Source organism: Mus caroli, chromosome 12 (genome assembly GCF_900094665.2).
Source record: "Mus caroli chromosome 12, CAROLI_EIJ_v1.1, whole genome shotgun sequence".
Classification (NCBI taxonomy): domain Eukaryota; kingdom Metazoa; phylum Chordata; class Mammalia; order Rodentia; family Muridae; genus Mus; species Mus caroli.
The window spans coordinates 27,590,688-27,607,865 of NC_034581.1; the positions used below are offsets into that span (position 1 = coordinate 27,590,688).

General features: G+C 42.2%; 1 protein-coding gene across 1 annotated transcript in view; it reads left to right on the forward strand.

Moving 5' to 3' along the window:
* The window catches only part of LOC110306939, an 18,621-nt gene extending 10,216 nt beyond the window's left edge, over positions 1-8,405 (forward strand). The window contains exon 4 of the mRNA XM_021179112.1: positions 7,053-8,405. Within this exon, the coding sequence (XP_021034771.1) occupies positions 7,113-7,667 (555 nt within the window). The 5' untranslated portion in view covers positions 7,053-7,112 and the 3' untranslated portion in view covers positions 7,668-8,405. The remainder of the gene's footprint in view (positions 1-7,052) is intronic.
* Positions 8,406-17,178: the final 8,773 nt, after the last annotated feature.

Sequence of the window (17,178 nt, forward strand, 5' to 3'; positions counted from 1 at the left end):
TCAAACCATATATTTTATATTTTTCCTTTCTAAGCTTGCTATGCTTATTCAAACTTCTCTTCATAAGACTTAACCAGAGAACAAAGTCTCTGCTGGGCTTTTTTGAAACTTCTTTTGTCAATGCAATTAATCCAAGTCTCTTCACCTTAGTCTCAGGCAAACTTTTCAGACAAGGGCAAAAAGTAGCTACATTCTTCACCAAAATACCACAAAACCAGTCTTTATGCCACATTCTGAAATTCTTCTCCTTTGAAATCTCCTGGGCCAGGTCAACACAGTTCAAATTACTCCCAGCAACTAAGTCTTCCATATTCCTACTAGGATGACCCATTAAGCCCCATTTAAAGCATTCCATTGCTTTCCAAATGCAAAGTCCCAAAATCCACATTCTGTCAAATAAAAGCATGGTCAGGCCTATTACAGCAATACCCCACTCCTGGTACCAAGGATATACAAACCATCACAGCAGCTTAGCAGAGGAAAGGATTTCTTTAATTTATGCTCCCAGGTCACAGGCTCTCATTAAGAGAAGGCAGGGCAGAAATTCACACAAGAGCTCAAAACAAGCCATGCAGGAACATTGCTTACTGACACCCGCTTAGCGTTCTCTTCCTGCATTAGAATGGCACCATCTACAGTGAGATGCCTTTTCCCTCAGGCAGTTCCTCAGTGGAGCTGTTCCTTTCACTTGACTACCTGGGCGAAGTTGACCAGCAAGGTCAACTAGGACAACAGATTAACCAGAGAAAGTTACAAATAACGTATTAGAGGGGAAACTCAGGATGCTGGTAGATTCACAAGTAGAACATGGAGTTAAGAGGGAAAAAGGAATGAAAAAAAATACAATCAGTTTCCTGCCACATCTCAAAGCTAGAGTTTAGTTTTTGTGCCTCAAGTCCATGACATTGTCTGAGCAAAAAGATGATGTGCTCAGTGTCCCTCCAAACACTCGAACAGGCGAGAGACAAGGAGCCTACAGTAGTTATGCAGTTGGGAGTAGGAGTCTTAAGTTCAGAGGTGGCCGAGACCCACCAGAGATGGGTCACAAATGGACATAAGCAAAGACAACAGTGAGGGAGTCCTTTCAGTACTCTAACTGGAGAGCCAAGAATTGCAAGCAGCTTTCCTGGTAGCTCTATGAAAGACTATATCTATATTTTATACATGGGAGTATTATGTGTTATATGTTATATGTTATATATCATATATTGTATTATATATTATATTTTATACAGTACATATTGCATTTATATTTATATGCATTTAAATATTATTCTATATAAGTATGACTATATTTTATAATTTAGTAATTATATACAATATGTAAGATATATTATATATATATTTTTTAAGATTTATTTATTTATTATATGTGAGTACACTGTAGCTGTCTTAAGACACACCAGAAGAGGGCGTCAGATCTAGTTACGGATGGTTGTGAGCCACCATGTGGTTGCTGGGACTTGAACTCCGGACCTTTGGAAGAGCAGTCGGGTGCTCTTACCCACTGAGCCATCTCACCAGCCCCTATTATATATTATTTATATATTTTATATATTATAGATGATAGATTGATAGATAGGAATAAGACTTTTACTTCCTTCTGCATAACTGCAGACTTCTTTTCACTCTCCTGCTAGAGTGTTTGGAGAACACTGAAGATTATCTGCAGCACATCATTTTTCTGCTTAGAAAATTTCAACGGAGAGGCTGGAGAGATGGCTCAGTGGATAAGAGCACTGACTGCTCTTCCAAAGGTCCTGAGTTCAAATCCCACAACCACGTAGTGGGTCACAACCATCCGTAATGAGATCTGATGCCCTCTTCTGGCGTGTCTGAAGACAGCTACAGTGTACGTACATATAATAATAAATAAATCTTTAAAAAAGAAAAAGAAAATTTCAACGGACTCACGGCACAAAGACTGAACTCTAGCTCTGAGGTGTGGCAGGAAACTGTGAAACACACACACACACACACACACACACACACACGTCCCTGTGGCTCAGAATACAGAATGTGTGTGCACTGGTAACACAGACATCACCCGAGAGCTCATAAGAAGCACAGCCCCATCTAAGACACGCTGTCAGGTCTGCACTTTAACAGTGTCTGCAGGAGATGCCTGTGTAGTATAAAGAGGTCCTACTTTATTTTCTTTTGGAAATGACTTAAAACAGAAGAATGGAGAAGGAGCCACCAACCTTTATGTGGAGAAAATCCAGCCTAAAGTCACAGAAAACTGATATTGCTTACATTTGATAAAATATAAAATTTAATACAGTATAGTGCTAATGTTAATTCCATAATATAGGTTTCTCTGCATAATGCTAGAAAAATGGTCAATTTTATGTTACAAGATGAACATAGTTAATGAAGAAAAATGATAAAGAAATCCCACATGGCTTGTTCTAAAAGCCCTCATCACAAAGGTCAGAGGCTGGTCAGAGGACATGGTTAAGGATCACAACAGTGATACACTTGAGTAAACAGGGCCCCAGAGGCAGATCACATCTGACTTCAGGGCCACACACTCCTGTTGAGTGAGTGAGATGCCTGTGACACAAAAGTCCTGTGACAACGACAATGAGACATGGATCAAGTGAACACTGAACCCAGGGTAGCAAAGCCTGGAAGCAGGGCAATCGTAAAGTTTAAGCTAGGATGGCAGATGAATGACCAAAACATGGTATAAAAAATAACCATGGTAAGGTAGGAGTGGGTGGGCGGGTAGGGGAGCACTCTCAAAGAAGTAGGGGGAGGGGGAGGGGATAGGGGGTTTGCAGAGGAGCAATAGGGAAAGGGGATAACATTTAAAATGTAAATAAATAAAATATCAATAAAAAAATAACAATGGTACCTGTAGTTTTAGGGAAATTGAAGTTACATAGACATCATTCCTCCAATGACGTTTGACTAGTAAAAATGGCAACTGAGGCTTAGCCTCCTTTTGAGAGTTTCTTTTTACTTATTAACTTTATGTATATGAGTACACTGCAGCTGTCTTCAGACACACTAGAAGAAGTCATCAGATCCCGTTACAGATGGTTGTGAGCTACCATGTGGTTGCTGGAAAACTGAACTCAGGACCTCTGGAAGAGCAGTCAGTGCTCTTAACTGCTAAGCCATCTCTCCAGCCTCTAGTGAGAAGTTTGTAAGAACAGAATCAACAAGCCATAATAACAAATAGCAGCTGATCTGAAGACCATCCAAAGTTGTAATATGTAAGAATTCATTGAACCTGTATACCCCAAATATTTTATGTTTTCTCCACCTTTGTCCTTGAAGTTTCACACTTCAAGGACAAAGCGTTGAAGAAGCACAACGTTGGTGCCCAAAATCAGGTACAAGGGCAAGCAAGCTTGGTCAGTGGACCAGGGTACTTGCTGGGACCCACATGGTAAAAGGAGAGGATCTATTCCTTCAAGTTGTTCTCTGACCTCTACAGGTATTCTGTATTCTGTGACATGTATTCACACACACACTAAATAAATACCTGATATATATATATATGGTATTGTTTTATTATATATATGGTATTGTTTTATATAATGCCACAGTAAATAAGAATTGAATACTTTGTCTATTTAGGCTATTGCTAATAGCACAAGACATTAGACGAACTGAAACCTTCTCAGTTTTACAGAGTAAACAGTTTAAAGAGATGACACAGAGATAGATAGGAATAAAGACATAGAGGTAGAGGCAGAGAAACATGGGCCTCCTGCATGACACCTTGGGGCTACTGAGTACATGGTAGTTCCCTGACAAACAGTAGCATGGCTGAAACTCTTGAAGTAAGATATGGCTGGTGCAGTTGGTTAGCTAAACTGCCATCTGTCTTCTTTTTTTAAGATCTTAGCAACAGCTTTGCCAACGTGTAATGCATATTTCCAGCAACAGGGAAATTATTTCAGGATTGACAGAGGAAATATAACACCAAAGGAAAGCTGGAAACCAAGCCCTTGGGCTCATGAGAGCAGGGTAAGCCATGTTGGCTCTCAGCCTGTACCACAAATGAAAAGCAGGTTCATGCATCCGGAATTCTGCATGGCCTTGAAGATGCTGACCATGGAAGCTCAGATACGCCTTCTAAATAGAGACAGAGGGAAGGAAGAACTGTGTTGAGAGTAATTAGTCTTGGAAAAACCATAGCTTTAATTCTCTTCAAAGCTAAAGTTCTAAAGCTAGGCTCTGGAGTTGTGAGGTGTCCAACCTGGGAACGTACAATTCCTTGTCAGGTTTGCAAGAGGGAGTGGGTTGTAAGGAAAGACTTTCTTCCAAGCTGAGAAAGAAGAGGGTACTATGTGACCTAGGGTAGTGCTGTAGACCCAAATTGACTGTTGGTCAGTGCTGATGTGATACCCAGAACCTCCTTGGACCCTGAACTCAAGGGCTTTAAAAGGCCCAAATTATACTTGGCCATCTAAACATAATTCACTCAGAGTAACAGCCTCTGTTGGCCTGTTTGCTCATTTGTTTCTTCATTACACAGAAATATTTGAGCATCTCTGTGTGCATATGCATAAGTTGACACACTGCAGAAGCAAATGGAAGCAGACGGGGCTATCCTGCTAACAAATGAAGCCTATGAAACAGTTTGAAACCGTCAAAGATTTTTGTTGTTAGATAATCTCACTGTGTAGCCCAGGCTGGCCTGGAACTTGCCACCCTCCTGCCTTAGTGCTGTGCCCCTATGTGAAAAGTAAAAGACCTCATGGCTGAAACTGCTGAATGGGTAAAACAGAACACTTGCACGTGAAGCCTGTCCTTAAGATTTCTGTGGAGGGATGAACCGTGTGCACCAACAGGTTGGCTGCAGGCAGCATGGGGCTTCAGATGAAGGAAAAAGATGCTGCCTAAGAGTATGAGAGATGCTTCAGCCTTCCTGGCACTTCCTTCTCCCAGCTTTGTGAGCACCAGTGTGGTGAATTTGCTTTCTACTCTTGCTTCTGTGTTCCCGAGACACCGCATGAACCTTTCTGACCCTGGGCTGAAAGTGTCTCTCTCTTCAATCTGGGATTCTCCGGGAGGGAAGAGAAAGAATCTGCTCTCCTCCCTTCACCCCTGGGGCACAGGCTGTTGGTCCTCTTCTTGTACTGGGTTTGCTCCCGGAGGGGGGGGGGTGTTTAAAGTTACGCCACAGATGCTGCATCAGGAAATCAGGGACCAGCCAAGAAATCTGCATATTGACCAGGTACCCCCAAATGATTCTGGCCCAGATAGTCCATGACAACACTCTGAGAGACCCGTTCTGAGGAACCATCTTTTGTTTCTTGACAGAAATGGCCATCTCTGTGTAGCTGACACAAAATAACTCCCCTTATATTCAATTCAGAGATGTCTTTCCCTGGTATTCTGTATTCTGACATGAAAATATAATTAATTGGGCTGACAAGATGGCTCAACGGGTAAGAGCACTGACTGACTGCTCTTCTGAAGGTCCTGAGTTCAAATCCCAGCAACCACACGGTGGGTCACAACCACCTGTAATGAGATCTGATGCCCTCTTTTGGTGTGTCTGAAGACAGCTACAGTGTACTTATTTATAATAATAAATAAATCTTTGGGCCAGAGCGAGCAGGGACTGGAGCGAGTGGAGCCAACGACCAGAGCAAGCAGAGGTCCTAAATTCAATTCCCAACAATCACATGAAGGCTCACAACCATCTGTACAGCTACAGCGTACTCATATACATTAAATAAATAAATAAATAAATAAATAAATAAATCTTTAAAAATATGTATATAATTAATTGCTTCCATCTGAGGGGTACCATAGGGCACTCATCAAACAGAAAATGATATCTATTAGAAAGTAAATCACAGAGTCAATTGTGTAAGTTGATTACAACCAAAGAATACATAATAAAGTCATATTTTTATATGAGCTTTCTTTCAGTTTTTCAGAGGGGTGTATGTGTGTGTGTGTGTGTGTGTGTGTGTTTGTAAATACACACACATACTATCAGTGTCACACTGAATCCATTAGATTTTCGTGGGGATTCAAATGCATATATATATATTTTTTTTACTAGCGAATCATTCATCAAAAAATCTTACAAGGGAATGTTGGAAGCAGATTAATGAGGAGGGGGAAGTTAGGGAAGGGTGGGATCTTCGGCTACATTTAGCAAAGTCCTGATCTCTCAGGGAAGTGGAAGCATAAGTCACACACCAGAGTTGTCCTCTATGAGGCACGGGAGCTGGCCTGCTGCATGCTCACATCCAAGAGTTGGCTGTGAGCAGAGAGCCTTCCAGAAGAGGTGCCTGTCACCAGCCAACAGAAACTCTTAAGATAAGGGGGCACTTGTGGTATTGGCACACAAAGGGAGAACTGGCATCGCATGCTCAGCCTCTGCTCAAACCCACTGCTGTGTACTTTACCATGATTTTGGCATTCATCTTTGTATCCCGTGACTGCTAATCTTGACTAGAAACATAAGAACCTTTTACTCATATGCAGAATCACCAGAATTACAAAGTTTGTGTTTATATCTACATTGGCAGTTGGTGCATATTCAACAGAGATACATGTTTAGCCAATAGACTCACTTCAGTATCTCTCAGTTTAAGGGATCAGGGTAGTATTTTGTAGGATGTCAGGATTGTCCAGACCCTTTAGACTTATACCATGACAGAAAGAAGGAAAAAAAACTTAACACAGTAAGACATCATAGATGAACGAGCATAGTTCAGTCCTCAGGTGATCAGGAACATCTTTAGACAGGCATCCTGCTTCCTGAGACATCAGGCCAGCCCTGTATCTGTCAATCATTGGCTACGGGCCTCTCCAGGGACTGTAGGGAATTTAGATGGAGATGAAAGTGTAGCTTTCTATTTAGGGACCACAACGAGCAAGTAGCTAGCTGCAAGTGGTTCATGCATGCACCCATCAAGCCAAAAGGGTGGGGAGGGGCTCTCCTGTACCACTTACTAATGCTCCTTATGTTTGGAAAACACTACACAGGACTGACTTTAAATATAGGTCTGACCTCTCAGAGCCTGATCCGGTATGGCAGAGTCTTACTTAAGTTTCTGTCTCCCATACAGGACTCTGCTTCACTCTGTGACAAGGCCCTGGCCTGCCCTCTATACCCTATTCAGAGGCTGATGCATAATTGTTACCAAACAAGCATTCTCCAGACAGAGAGCAGCTCCGTGCAGATCACAGAGCAACTTGAACTCCAGTCTAAATACTTTGAGTATTATTCTGTTGGCAAAGAGGACGTGTTTGAAAGGCTTTGCTGGCAGCGGTATGGAATACAGACCGGGCCAAGGACGGGAAGAAGAGAACACCCAGGAGCTCTTGCAGGAACACAGGCAGAGTTGCATGAGGCAGAATTTGAGCAGAGGCCGAGTATCTGCGGTGGGGAGGACACAAAGATAATTAATGTGTGTTATTATCTCCAGGGTCCAGATGGCCCCAGGCTCGCATCCAGTATAGAGATTGTCAGGAGTTGGAGTCTGGCAAGTGTGTTAGGAGTTCTGTGCTTATGTGCCCAGAAGCAGATGGAAGAGGGGTACCTTTTCTCAATGCTTGGACAGAATAGGTACAGGGAAACAAGTGAATGTCTGTTCTTTCCTTGTAATGCAAACAGAACCCCTAAAGTACACACAGGAGTATTCTTTTCCCTCCATATTTTGGACAGAATTTCACAACTGTGAGAAAACCATGATTGTCTATATGGAACACGCTCAGTGCATTGGTGCGTGAGTCAGTTAAAGCATACAGCATCTGCTTTCAGCTTCATCCTTGAAAGCAACCCAGGTTCCAAGACTGAGGCTTGAGCACATTATTCTCGCCGGGCCTCTGGACCGAATCCAGGTTAGAAGAATTGGTCTGTGACTCAGATACATCATATACACTCCAGGAAATCCTTTTCTTTTTCTTTCTGAGCTTTTACAGACCTTGACTATAAGGTAAGCAATTTACATTCTTCCCTGTGACTTTCGGCCAGATGTCTGCTATTGTCACTGCTTTGTGAGACCCAACCACCTGGGAGCCCAGTTATGTGGACTGGACTTGGATTTGTCAGGGTTCTCCCTGAGGCTGGCCTGAGATTTATCATCAATAATATTCCTTCCCCCCCCCCCAGGGGGACTTCGCCGCAGCTGTTCACCGTGAAGCCCAGGTACACATTAACTCCTACCTCCCAGGGGGAGAAAGAGAGAAACATATTCCTGAACTGTTTCCATATCAGCTTTGCTAGAAGAGTAATCAGAAACTGATTTGCAAGAAGTAGTACATCTGGGAAGCATTATAAACCAAAGGCTGGAGCTGCACACAGTGTGCGCACATGCACTTTATCCAGGAAGAGAAGCTAGAAGCTGGAGTGAGGGGATAGGCTGAAGGAAGTAGCCACTGAATGTTTGTGTAACAGTAATAAACAACAAAAATAACATAAACTCTTCCCTCCTGGGGTTTTTTTCTCCAAAAGAAATTCATCACTAACATGTGTGTGAAGGTTTTCAACCAGAGGTTTGTCAATAGAGTCTTTTGTTTGTATTCAGATCTTACCCTACAGCCAGAGACTCTTAAGCAGATGGTCCCTCTCATGCCCTCCTACCGAACTTCACACCCCCTCAGTTCCTGGAGGAGAGCTGGGAAAGAATAGATGCCAAGGAGAAAAAGAACTTCCTAACACTTTCTGTGCTGATCTGACATCCAACCCTCTCCCTGCAGCATCCCTGTTTCCTGTGGGAGTGGTCTTAGAGGCCTCCAGGCTCCTCAGGAGACCACATTTTGGAGGTAGCCATTGCACATCACGTGACCAGAGCTGGGGACCCATTTTGAGACTCTTGGCAGGTCACAGTCCCCTCTCTTAGAAACGAAAGGCAAATGAGCATAAGATCCATTTGAAAAGAGCAAATACATATATTTGTTCATAAAGTTTCTTCTTGGCATCTCAAAATAAAACCAACAACAGCATCAAAACCTTTTCCAAATTGTAGCTAATTATTCTGCATGTGGTCCCCCTATCCCTGTGTATATATAACATCATCTGAGGGATTCCAGCTTGTTATCCTTTGCTCTGCAGTCCAGAGCTGATGATGGCCATGATGAGCTAACTGATCATATCTTTTAGAGATGTGTTGATGATTAGACCTGACAAGAATGTTAGGGGTTTTCCCAGGCCTATGAGCTACAGACAGGGGGAAAATATTCTTCCTCAATAGATCACAATCTACACTTGTAGGAGAGAATCACTCTGACAGTTTTCAATTCCAACATCATTATAAGCAAACTAATACTTGCAAATTCAACTCCATGCACTATCTGTTGTAAGTGCGGTATATGAGGATATATACTATATGACGATGAGGGACTTGTTTCCTGTACCCTTGGTCTGACATTCTTTGGTTCCTTCCTGTTTAGTCCACAGCTGACTAAACTATGCATGTCATAGTCAACACCCCTGAAGGAAGCAAGCACTGCACAAGTAAGAAGAAGTCAAAGAGTACCTCTGGCTTTTGCCTCTCTTTTTGCTCCTCTCTGAGGAGCTGGACCACATATCAGCTTTGCAACCAAGGATATGTAAATGCGGAAATAGAAATATCCAAGGAGATAGCCCCTTTATCGTGCACATACTATGTGCTACACTACTCTGTATTCAGTATTTTAATGTTCCTAACAGCTCAAAGATGTTGACTGTGTCTTTATCAGATGAAGAGAGAATTAAGGAGAATCTCCATCATACAGCAGATCCAGGGTTACAGCCCAGAGATAGCCTAACTCTAACTTCCCTTTCTGTTCCTCTGATGGCACTGAAATGTAATAAATGCTACAAACCTGAAACAGTCAATTGACGCTCTGTAGCTTAGAGTCAAGGTGGGAAAAGTTACTGAGGTTAAGGCCACTATTTCTACCTCATTGGAGATGATAGCAAAATGGAAAGAGACCCTGTTGATATAAGCATGTTAGCTAGGACAGAAAGTATCTGTCCCATATTGTCTCCAAGGAAGTCATTCAGCCCAGTCATGGAAGAACTCCAGAGGGGCCATTAATATATCATCAAAATGCTCCCCAACCCCCAGCTAGTGTAGATTTTAGCCTCACTCGGGCTCCACAGGGAAGCCGTTCACAGCCTAGGTGGGATGCTACCGTGCTGTGGCCACTTGGGCAACATCTCTGTACTTTTATCACTAGACTTTAGAACTATGTCTTTAAACACAGAACTATTCTGCTTCCCACATCAGTCTGTTTAGAACAAGGTGTGCCATAGTGCAAGACCTCTATTCTTCTCTGCCTTTGGAAGGGGATCTGGGGCTCATTCTCACATCCTGGCTGATTCTGTTAGTATCTCAGCAGAATTCTATTACAATGCTACTTTCAGACTCTAGTGGGATGGTTCTTGAGTAGTAGAAATGCTCTGTTTAATTCCAACTGCCAAATAGCTAATGTTGATTGGATATTACAGTTCGCCCTAGTAATGACCTAGAGTAAGTTTTGTGTGTAGAAAAAGTTCAAATTGCTTAGTTGAAATTGCATTTTTGAATGTTTGTGGGAATATTCTAATTTCATGGTTTAATTATCACACTCGCCCTAGAGAGTTTTGCCAGAACTTGGGCCCAGTTGCTTACATATTACCTTATTGGCTTCTTGACTGCAAGAAGAGTTAAAGGTTTTCACAGAGATCCTACAGCCTCAAGGCCAAATATACTCACTCTCTAGCCATAACTGGGCAGTGTGTGAACCTTTGAGTTAATGAGTTATATACTTAAGTTTTATAAAGTATGCCTTGAAAGTTCAATTTTAACGATCAAACACTTAAATCCTTGAAGTCAGTTGTACTTCTACTTGCACATTGACCCAGGTATACATAGCTTGGATGCCATTGCAACAAGTTTCAGCCGTCATAACCTCAAGGCATGTTTGGAGACCATTTAAACTATAGTAGAGTGACAAGATCTTTTAAGAGGAAGGAGGGAGAGGGGAAGAAGGAAAGAAAGGAAGGAGGGATGGAGGGAGGGAGGGAGGAGGGAGGGAGGGGGGGAGGGAGGTAGAAGTTGTACCCAGTTAAAATTTAATTTCAAGAATAACAATTTTTTTAAAAAATTAAATTTAAAAATGACAAATTTTAGTCTATGTCTCAAATGTTCCATTAGTTATATAGGGCTGGTGAGATGGCTCAGTGAGTAAGAGCACTGACTGCTCTTCCAATGGTCCTGAGTTCAAATCCCAGCAACCACATGGTGGCTTACAACCACCCATAAATGAGATCTGATGCCCTTTTCTGGTGCATCTGAAGACAGCTCCAGTGTACTTATGTATAGTAATAAATAAATCTTTGGGCCAAAACTAGCAGGGACTGAGCAAGCAGAGTTGACCAGAGTGATCAGAGGTCCTAAAACTCAATTCCCAACAACCACATGAAGGCTCACAACCATCTGTACAGCTACAGTGTACTCACATACATAAAATAAATAAATAAATCTAAAAAAGAGATATAATTATATAAAAAAATATATTCAGTTTCCATGACATTTATTTTACCTGGGTGATCTGTATTTTGTCTGACCACCTTAATCAAACTGGCTCAGGCTTGCAGACAGAGGACCACTTGATAGTTGACATAAGGTTCTATTGTATTGTAGAAATGAATTCTCAAGTTAGAAACTCAAACAATAATGCTTTCCCTGCCCATGAGATCTGCTGTCTCCCTGAGGAGTGTTACCTAAGACTGTGCCTATCAACAAGTTTATGAGTTATAAAAAAGAAGAAAATTCAGTCTAAAAGGTTGAATCCAGGTTGGAGAGATGGCTCCATGATTCAGAATGTTTCCTGCTGAATCAGAGGAGTTCAGATTCCAACACCCACACCTGGCTGTTCACAACCGCCTATGACTTTAACTCCAAGGGATCTGACTCTCTCTTTGGACTTCCATGAACAAACAAGCATACACATGGGAACATAAATAAAATGAATATTAAAGATAAAATTTAGAAATAATAACACCTCCCAGGGAAGTTAAAAGAGAGAGAGAATGATAGAAAACTAACAAAGCCGTAAGCCTCTAAAAGGTATTATTATTGACAATCATGACACTCAAAGTTATTCAAATCCAGATCCTGAATATCTCTAATTATTTACATTCCAAGGACTATAGCATAGTATCATGATAAGTGATTCATTATCTGAATGTGTATGGTCCCAGCACTGTATTGTTCCTGGGTGTAAAATACAGGTCTTGCTCTCAAAGAGTTCTCAGTTCAAAACCAGAGAGAGAGAGAGAGAGAGGGAGAGAGAGAGAGAGAGAGAGAGAGAGAGAGATCACTATTTAAAAGATGTTTTGATAGGTGCAGTAAGTAGATAATTTGAAATTAATTTTATAATATATTCGTCTGGTTCATTTTAAAGCAATCATTTTCTTACAAGTAGCTATGGAAAAACCTTAGCCTATGAATCAAAATTAAGAGAGCAGCTTGTCTTGGCCAGCTCTGAAAAACATCAAAAGAAGCTCTAGATCTATGCTTTAGGCTGAGATGGAGATTCAAGGGCATGTGGTTTATTGAGAGTGTGACTCCAGAAAAACGAGAGGCAAGGGAGATGAAAGAGCAGAGCAAGGATCCAAGACTCAGCCTCAACTGCAGTAAGACTTCAATCTTGTCCCACTGGGCATCAGAGCTAAATGTACCTGGAGGCTGATGTTAATAAAAGAAACACAGTTTATAAACAGAGAACATAAAGAAACATGAATATACCAGAAGATATAATGAAGTAAAAATATGCTTATGAATGTAAATGCTAAGCATGAGACAGCCATAGTGGCAGGTGTACTGTGAACATGTTAGTGAATTTAAAACCATGGGCTTAGTCTCTCAAGTGACACAGTACTATCGAGGCTTTTTTTTTTCCTTTATGCTTGTTCAATGGAACATTTACAAGCTGTAGAAGACATGAGATCATTTTCCATTTTATGAGGATGTCTAGTATTTCTGATTCCCATCCACTAAATGCATAAGTCACTACACCCTAGCACTGTGCTGACCAAAACCACTCCTGTGAACCTCTAAAATGTTTCCAGATGGACGTGCCTCCCATACCAAGAAGCTCTGGGCTTAAAGGATGGAGATTCAGACACAGTAAGAGAAGTGTAGGTTTTACCAAGTACAGTAGATTATCTGAACTAAGTACCTTGGATAGGACTTTTGTGATGGTACCATAGAGAACCAGCAGATGGGGAAAAGACGTTAGAATGTCTATGGGTACCACTCTAGAAAAGTAGCAAGAGGGTGAAGAGTTAGTTATACTCTAGACAGATTTAAGATGAAGAACTGAGTGGAACTGTGGCTGACATGGGGCGCATCACTGACCAACGAGGTCAAGGCTAACCAATGAATTCTCCATTCAGAACTCAGTAGATGATGGCATTGCTCAGCAACACAACAGGGTAGTGATGCTGCTGACCTGACACAGCATCTCCAGGAGGGAGATTCTATGTCCAGTGTGCACAGAACGGAAAGCAGGCTTGGACATGCATGGGTGCTAGTGCTTATAGGACAACCAATAAGTAACTGGGTCCATGTAGCTCTGCAGCTATCCAGAGACAATTGTTCAAGAGACATAAACTAAAGGACACCAAGGAAGCAAGCGTGGAGGAAAAGGCGGGCTGATGTGAGCCCCGAATGATGCATCGCATACACGTGGAAGACAGAGATGCTTCATCGACTTGGAAAGTAAAAATATAATAAAAAGCAAGTCAATAAGAATTTTTTAAATTTTCTTTGCCATGATGAGCTAGTAACTGTAAACACCTAAAGAGTTCTTGAGTAACCAAAGATCACAAAATTATAAAAGTCGCAGACAATTTGAAAGACTGGGCTGAGTGTCTTCTTGAGCCACGACTCTGAGGTCAGTTATTTACGCAGTGAGACTCTTAGACAGCAGAGTTTGAACATGCATCTTCTTTTCTCATTATCTCAAAAGCTTGGCCTCTTTCCCACCAACTCACTGGAGGATTTCTGCGGCAGCGAGCAGGATGTAGCTGAGTTAGAGCAGCAGAACTGTGTTGAAATGGCCTCGGGGGTGGGACCTCGAGAGCTCCCAGCTGTGTGTGAAAGGCTCTTGGTCAGCATGTTCGCACAGCTGCACAATGGGGCCCTGGGTGAGTGTCCTAAATGGCTGTGCTGAGCAACTGTGAGCCCTGCAGATGCCTTTTGGAATGTGGGCTAATAGATCAATTTTAGCATCCACTCCAAACAACAGCATTCCCATCAGCCAATAATTAGATGCCCACGGCGGTCTGCTGACATGGTAGAATCAGACCGTTCAGTGTGGTGAATATTCAATGAGGACATTCACTGGGAGACTTGGAGTGAGCCTGCTGGGGCGGTGGTCCAAGACATGGATTTGGAATCATAGAATTTGGGGGCTTGGATGAACTCTAACCAAGGTATTTCTCTCTGAACAGATAATGGTGTGAGGGTCCAAAACAGGTATATAATCTGCCATTCACCTAGCTACAGCTCTGCTGAGATCTGGAACTAGATAAGTCTTTGTGTGGAGGGAAAGGAGTTTCCCTTGTGGTATCCAAAAATGTGTCCTAACTTTGTCAAATGTCTCCTTAAGAGTGAACTCAGTCTGAAATGGAGAAGTATCCACTGACAGCTATTTTGAGGGTCAGCTCACTGTCTCATGAAAGGTATGGAAAAGAGGCAATAAAAAACTGCTCAAGCCAGGCAGTGGTGGCGCATGCCTTTAATCCCAGCACCTGGGAGGCAGAGGCAGGCAGATTTCTGAGTTCGAGGCCAGCCTGGTCTACAAAGTGAGTTCCAGGACAAGCCAGAGCTATACAGAGAAACCCGGTCTCGAAAAAAAAAAAAAAAAAAACAAAACCAAAAACAAAACACAAAAACAAACTGCTTTCTGCATGCATTAGTTTTTACCACAGTAATGAATTCTCAAAATAACTTGAAAATCAGGGTGTATTTTGGCATACAGTTTCAGTCTACAGTTGGCTGGTTCCATTTTTTCTGGACCTCGGATAAATCAGACCAAAATGGCATGAGGGTGACATGGAGTAGCAAGACTCGCTCTATGGTGGCTAGGAAGCAGAGAGACAAGAAAGGGCCCAGGGAAACATTAGTCCCTTCTAAGACACACCCCTAGTACTTATTTCTTCCAGTCAAACCCCGCCTCCTAATTTTTATCACCTCCAATAACTGTCATCAAATTATAAATCCAATGGAGTCATCTACTGATGAAGGCAGAGTCTCCTGAGCCAATCACTTCTCAAAATCCCTACTTTTTAGTAATGCTGCAATGGGAACCTAGACTTCAATGTATAAGCCTATTCCAGACACTACAAATCTATACCATTAATGTGTTCTTCTGCCCCACGCACATCAGCAACTGAAGGTATAATGATGCCAAGAGTAACATTCAAGAAAGCAGTTGGTTCAAGCAACTTATTAAGCCGTTACTTAGGTTGCTCAGTAATGTTTATTGAGCACTTACCACATGCCAAACACTGTTCTAAGTACTACACAGGTAATATTGCCTATGATCTACAGTACTACAGCTCCATGCTCCCATGTGTAAATTCTGATATAATAGTTGAGACAGATTAGAGGGATACCAAGGTCATGTTATGAAGGAGACATGAACCAAGCTACTAAAGATCAAGATATTTCTCTTCCCCTCCCTTACCAATATTTCCCTTCCTTTGTCCCCTGCAGCCTGCCAGTGTCACCCTTAGTTGGGTCCAGCTGCAGTCTGTTTGGAGGCCAGTGTCAATGTAAACTGTGACTGTCATGGCATATGATGAAAAAAAAAAAAAAACTAGAAAAAAAATGATGGTTTACAGTGTTGGTGGTTTTAAAAGCAGGCAAGGAGATTTGGGAGATTTTAAAAGGAGGCTATAGAGAATTTGACTATTGTTATATTATTTTTTTAAAGATTTATTTATTTATTTTATATAAGTACACTGTCACCCTCCTCACACACACCAGATGAGGGCATCAGATCCCATTACAGACAGTTGTAAGCCACCATATGGTTGCTGGGATTTGAACTCAGGACCTCTGGAAGAGCAGTCAGTGCTCTTAACCACTGATCCATCTCTCCAGCCCAACTATTGTTATACTATTATTCAGCAGGTAATATTGCCTTTGACCTACTCCCGTGTGTATATCATCCATACTCCCGTGTGTATATCATATCCTGAACTGTTTCCTACCATGCTTCATTCATCCACTGATGAAGCCATGTTAACCTTACAGAGCTCTAGTCAGGACTCATGAAGGATGAACAAAGGTGACACCTGCTTCTGGGAGTTTGCAGTGTAGAGTAACCGGAAAAGGGTTCCAGGGAAAATGGAAACACCAAGAAATGAGTTGGTGACGCTCCCAGCTTTCCATCCTAACCTGTATAGTCCGTGTCTGGACAGCCTCACCCAACCACTACACTGGGACATCAAGAAAGGGACAGTACAGTCACTACAAATAAGATCTCCACCACTGGGGTATAACCCATTCTGACATCAGGGTCACAGGCTTGCAACTCATTTTATAAGGCATCCATTAACAAAGGCTTACATGGAGCGCCGACTGTCGTTGATAATTCAGTTCCCATGGTTGCCACAGTCTATGTAGTCAGTTCTCTATCCACAATGGAAACATTAGTAGTAACATTGCTCCCCACTAAGGAGCTATGAAACCTAGAGGTCAGCCAATTCTTCCTTCTATTAGAGACCATATCTTTTCTGTCACAGTCCACAAAGGTGACTTCTTCCCAGCCAGTGAGTGGGTCTGGCTGCCTACTGAGCAAAAAAAGTACTTAACTAAGTCATCACCGCTTCTATCCTCCTTCCTCTTCCTCGTCTATGTTACAAAGTGTTTAGGATACACAAAGAGATAGACTTAGAGGAGCAGTTACACCCCTATCAGATAGTCATCACGGCTTTGTACAAGTGAGATGAGCTCAGGGGACTGAGCAATACAACAGAGGAAGACTGTGTCTCTTCTGCTTTGTCTAAGACAAAGGAGAACCTGAACACCCTGAGAAGTGTCTCAGCATGTTTACCATCTCCAAGTTACATTTTTGACCCACCATATACGGGAGCTTAAGTCTTTGAAAATAAGCCGGGCGTGGTGGCGCACGCCTTTAATCCCAGCACTCGGGAGGCAGAGGCAGGCGGATTTCTGAGTTCGAGGCCAGCCTGGTCTACAAAGTGAG